Source organism: Cyprinodon variegatus, unplaced genomic scaffold (genome assembly GCF_000732505.1).
Source record: "Cyprinodon variegatus isolate N-32 unplaced genomic scaffold, C_variegatus-1.0 Scaffold413, whole genome shotgun sequence".
NCBI classification, from domain to species: Eukaryota; Metazoa; Chordata; class Actinopteri; order Cyprinodontiformes; family Cyprinodontidae; genus Cyprinodon; species Cyprinodon variegatus.
This window is the reverse complement of record NW_015150866.1, coordinates 400,167-406,109: the sequence shown is the minus strand read 5'-3', so window position 1 is coordinate 406,109 and position 5,943 is coordinate 400,167. Positions and strand designations below refer to the sequence as shown.

The window sequence follows — 5,943 nt, the reverse complement described above, 5'->3', positions numbered from 1 at the left end:
TCGCTGGAGGGGTCTGAAAAGTCCGTGAGTTGGCAACACTGCACCTGCGGCGCTCACTCGCTCTGCCGTATTTTTTTTTCTTCCCCCGTTTCAGTCAAGTGGATGTGATGAGGGCGGCGGATGACGCATTAATCGCGCGACACAACTAATCGATGATGAAATTCGTTGCCAACGCTTTTAAAAGTCGATTTTTATCGGTTTTATCAATTCGTTGTTGCAGCCCTAGAATGAGCCCTTTGCATATGATGTTTTGGAGAGAGATTTGGTTTTACATCTGTGCCTAACCTAAAAATGTTTCACCACAGGATATATAGAAATCTGTGTTTTCCATATCCTTCACTTCTGCAGCCAGTTTTTTATTTCATCTTGAGAAATACATACAAAAGTTTATGAAGGATAAACACAAAGTCCAAATTTTACCATTTTAAATAAATTGTGATCTGAAAGTTGTTTATTTGTATTTAGGACATCCTAAGTTATATTTTTGTGGGATACCTTTCACTGAAATAAAAAAATGCAAATTCCGTTGATTTATCTAGCAGCTTTGCACATATAGAGACTGACATTTTTGTCCATCTTTCTTTGAATAACTAGTCTGATGACCAGAGTATTCTTTGAAATTACTCCATTAATTCCGGTTTGAAAAACTGACAGTTAGATTTCCCTTTGTTTTCTATGAACAAAGGTATTTTTGTCTTCCCTTCTTCCATTTAGGCCAGATTTGTTAGAAGTAGAACTTTCTCTTCTCCTCTTGATTTTTCCACCTGAGATGTTGGTGTCTGCTGCTCCTTCACTGTTAACCTAGACCTTTTAGGAAAATGTACCACATGTTCATAACATATAATATCAGAGAAATACAAAGGATATGTGAATTCTTTACCAACCCCCTCACCCTGGTGACTATCAGGCATCACAGGAACACAGTGACGACTCAGCTTCTTAGTTAACACAAGACCTGGAAAATGTTGTGTTGAGTTCTAGTTCTAGCGATTGTACAGTTTTCCCTCTTTCTGTATGATTTATTCTATTATGCTTAATACATTGTTTTGATTTACACAAATTCTGAATTTTCTACACTACCATTCAAAAGTTTGGGGTCACATTGAAATGTCCTTATTTTTGAAGGAAAAGCACTATACTTTTCAAAGTAGATAACTTTAAACTAGTTTTAACTTCAAAGAAATACACTCTATACATTGCTAATGTGGTAAATGACTATTCTAGCTGCAAATGTCTGTTTTTTTGTGCAATATACATAGGTGTATAGAGGCCCATTTCCAGCAACTATCACTCCAGTGTTCTAATGGAACAATGTGTTTGCTCATTGGCTCAGAAGGATAATTGATGATTAGAAAACCCTTGTGCAATCATGTTCACACATCTGAAAACAGTTTAGCTCGTTACAGAAGCTACAAAACTGACCTTCCTTTGAGCAGATTGAGTTTCTGGAGCATCATATTTGTGGGGTCAGTTAAACGCTCAAAATGGCCAGAAAAAGAGAACTTTCACCTGAAACTCGACAGTCTATTCTTGTTCTTAGAAATGAAGGCTATTCCATGCGAGAAATTGCCAAGAAATTGAAGATTTCCTACAACTGTGTGTACTACTCCCTTCATAGGACAGCACAAACAGGCTCTAACAAGAGTAGAAAAAGAAGTGGGAGGCGGCGTTGCACAACTGAGCAAGAAGATAAGTACATTAGAGTCTCTAGTTTGAGAAGCAGACGCCTCACAGGTCCCCAACTGGCATCTTCATTAAATAGTACCCGCAAAACACCAGTGTCAACATCTACAGTGAATAGGCGGCTGCGGGATTCTGGGCTTCAGGGCAGAGTGGCAAAGAAAAAGCCATATCTGAGACTGGCCAATAAAAGAAAAAGATTAAGATGGGCAAAAGAACACAGACATTGGACAGAGGAAGACTGGAAAAAAGTGTTGTGAACGGATGAATCCAAGTTTGGATCACAAAGAAGAACGTTTGTGAGACACAAAAAACAAATGAAAAGATGCTGGAAGAATGCCTGACGCCATCTGTTAAGCATGGTGGAGGTAATGTGATGGTCTGGGGTTGCTTTGGTGCTGGTAAGGTGGGAGATTTGTACCGGGTAAAAGGGATTCTCAATAAGGAAGGCTATCACTCCATTTTGCAACGCCATGCCATACCCAGTGGATAGCGCTTGATTAGAGCCAATTTCATCCTACAACAGGACAATGACCCTAAACACACCTCCAAATTGTGCAAGAACTATTTATAGCAGAAGCAGGCAGCTGGTATTCTATCGGTAATGGAGTGGCCAGTGCAGTCACCAGATCTGAACCCCATTGAGCTGTTGTGGGAGCAGCTTGACCGTATGGAACGCAAGAAGTGCCCATCCAACCAATCCAACTTGTGGGAGCTGCTTTCTGAAGTGTGGGGTGCAATTTCTCCAGATTACCCTAAACAAATTAACAGCTAGAATGCCAAAGGTGCTGCAAATGGAGGATTCTTTGACGAAAGAAAAGTTTGATGTAAAAAAAATCTTATTTCAAATGCAAATCATTATTTCTAACCTTGTCAATGTCTTGACTCAATTTTGTATTCATTTCACAACGTATGGTGGTGAATAAGTGTGATTTTTCAGGAAAACACAAAATTGTTTGGGTGACCCCAAACTTTTAAATGGTAGTGTACAATCTTATTACATCTGCACTGCTGTATTCTGCACCTGTGTTCCCGTCAGTCTAAACAAGGCAGGTGTAGAGGCGAACGAAGAAAAACATAATTTTCCCACAGTGTAGCGACAGGTCTCTATGATCCTTTGGGTACAGTGTCTTCACCTGCTAATTCTCAGGGAGCAAACCCATTTAGAATGGAGAGTTTGATGGTTTCACACAACCCAGCAGACTGAAAGGAAAAGTATTCAACCCTTTAACTGAATCCTTTCATGATAAGATAAATGGAGGAGTTCATATTGTCTTGGATTTAATATAGTCTGAATGAATATGCTCTGTCAGGATTACTGATCTATTGTCAGACTGAATAAAGTTGGGACTTTGTTGCGTATTTGTGCATCCTGTTGTATCCCCTAAACAACATCAGAGTTTTGACTCAATCTTGTTTTTGAGACGTTAGTTCTTTTAATCGAGTCTAAGAATAAAACTTTAAAAATGTACTGTTCACCCAACTTTATGAGTTTGCCCTTTTGGGTCATGTACAGCCTTTAATTTTATCTTGGCCCCCTTTTTATTATTTTTTGTTGCATTTTTTTTATTCTGCAGCTCGGTGCACTTATGCAATAACTCCATCCAGAGGCACTTGAGGCCCTCTCAACAACGGCATTGGAACATTCCAGCACACAACATGTGGTTGGATGACCAGCTTAAAGCCTTCCTGGCTGAGCAGGGGAAGGAAGCCCTCTGGGAGACTGTTGCTGTCCCAGGAATGAAGACAAGCATTATCCACGCATTACAGACAGTACAGGATCAGATAGGGTCACGCAAAAACACGTTTGAGCTGTATGGTGCTGATTTTATGTTAGGTATGATGCAAAGACTAACAAAAGCTGTAGCATTTCTGCTAAGATACATGTTGTTAGACCTAATTCTCCTGTAAATGACATACACCACTTAGTTTCTCTTGGTTTTATCCCAGCCACAATGTATGATAATATCAGTTAGGCATAACATCATGATCTCACAGGAACAGAAGTGATGGTTAGACATCACAACACTAAAGTTTCTTCCAAAATGGGGCATCAGTGCCGATGTCTATTAAAGTAGCAGTAACTCTGACTTAGACATCTTTAATTGTGGTATATTATTAATACTCTTTATGTAGTTTTGTTGTCTGTTTTGGTAGCTATACTAACTTTAATCACACATGATAGTATCACTGCTGCCACCTTCTGGTTCAGAGAAGAACTGTCTTTTCGAGAGGTGGCGAATGGGCTACTATGTGCATAACTCCACTACTTCTTAAAACTCAGCCAGCTCCTTTGTTTCCTATTTTTCATCACTGTACAGATTAATTAATCCAGCGGTGTCTGGCCTCAGTCTGGCCAGACACACCTGGATTAACTAGAGTACCAAGTAATTTCTATTTAATTTTTTACACTCTTTTTTACTATATACACTCTGTTTATATTGAATGTTGTATTTTTTATCTTTAATGGCATCTTGCTTTAACTCTGCCCTTTGTATTCTATATAAGCTACTGATATCAGAATTTTCCTGAAAGAGTAATACCAAAGGATAAATAAATGTTAGTCTAAGTCTGAGCTGGCAGAAGTTCAGGAGGTAGTGGAGTAGGGCATATACCCTATTACCCAAAAGGGAACAGCAAATGTCCTGGTACAGGTGGTCACAGAGTGCCAATGATTGGCTAGCGATGGCCATGCCACCACGACCACTAGATCCTCACCTGCGATTGGCCAAATCTATCAGATGAAAGCTGTTTTAACAGTAACTTAAATTTTAAGGCACATTGTCAATTATAGTCACTGATTGGTGTACATAGATAAGAGTTGTATTTGCATGAAAAACCTACACATTCAAGTTTCCACTCTAAACATAAACATTTTTGCTAATATGTTTCTCAGATCTTAGCCTGAACCCATGGTTAATAGAAATCAACACTAGCCCAGCAATGGCGCCCTCAACCTCTGTGACTGCCCAGCTCTGTGCTGCTGTGCAGGAGGACACATTACGAGTGGTTCTGGACTGGAGAGTTGATTGTTCTGCAAACACAGGAGACTTTGAACTCATATATAGGCAGGTATGGATCAGGTCGAGCTATATGCTTAATCAGCTATGTTTGTGGTGTTCAAAGTTCTTTCACATGTAACTGTTCATCTCCAGGCAGCAGTAGATGTCCCTCAGTATTTGGGAGCCAACCTGATTGTTGAGGGCTTTGCTGTTAAAAACACTTGCCCTCTTCCTCTACTGAGGCCATCCAACCATTCAGCTTCAAAATCGGGGGGTCCAGGCAAAGTGAAGGAGTCTACAGTGGAGAAACTTCCCCCTTTGCCAAAAGTGGTCCTAAAGAGAGCAGAGAGCATGACCAAAAGCAGAAAAGCGATGATATGTCCCACTCTTCCTTCTGAATCAAGTGTGCACAAACCAGTTCATAACATCAAAGTTAAATGCAAATGAAAGTTTCTCCTACTGGTAGAGGCTCTCATGCTGGGCATTGGAAGAGATGTGCAGATGTATCTTATGTTCAACCACTGAGAGCAGAGAAACTGATTCAGGTTTTTTGCCTCAGGAGATGACTCTTCCCAAACAGCTCAGGAACGCAGTCGACCTCATAATTGCCAAGAAAATTTAAAAATAAAGGCATTTTATGCAAAGAACAAACACATCCTTCTTTGCAATTTTGCATGTTTTATGAATACCTTAATTTTTCTATGCTTCTTTTTGTGTTTTATTTACATGTTGAGAGTCCTGACTTAAATCTCTCCCACACTCTGGCTGAATCCGAATTCATGGCATGCGTCCTCCAAAGGCAAGATTCGTAGGCCGATTATGCCATAGTGCGGTGCCGAGGTCTAGTTGGTTTCCAAGACTCCTCGTTATGCGGCCAACAAATGCCCCCTCCTTTTTGCCCGATTTGAAGGACGGGTCCTGTGTATCCTATGTAGCCTTGGTTATCCCAGGATTCATTGCGAGACCAAGCAAGCCGGCTGCTCTGTGATCAGAAGAAAAAGGTACTTGGTGCTAAACAGTGGTGAATATTGGAAGTTCAATTTAATATAATACAAGTATGTGAATAGTTCCGTCTGAAATTAATGAAAATAGTTATTTTAATGGTTATTGAGTCAGATATGTGGTGGGAATGTTTGGTTTATCTAAAGTTTTTTATCTGTTACTGTGTTAATGGGTTTGGCTGTAATTTAAGGACAGATTCTAATATATCTGCAGTGTGGGGACTATAAATCCGATATGATTTTTATTTATTCTTTCAGTT

At 39.8% G+C, this 5,943-nt stretch overlaps 1 protein-coding gene across 1 annotated transcript in view; it reads left to right on the top strand.

Moving 5' to 3' along the window:
- Nucleotides 1–5,132, top strand: part of LOC107093208 (tubulin monoglycylase TTLL3-like) — a 10,854-nt gene extending 5,722 nt beyond the window's left edge. Inside the window, 3 exon segments of the mRNA XM_015388093.1 lie at nt 3,258–3,517; nt 4,577–4,752; nt 4,836–5,132. Coding sequence (XP_015243579.1) covers nt 3,258–3,517; nt 4,577–4,752; nt 4,836–5,129 — 730 coding nt within the window. The 3' untranslated portion in view covers nt 5,130–5,132.
- Nucleotides 5,133–5,943: the final 811 nt, after the last annotated feature.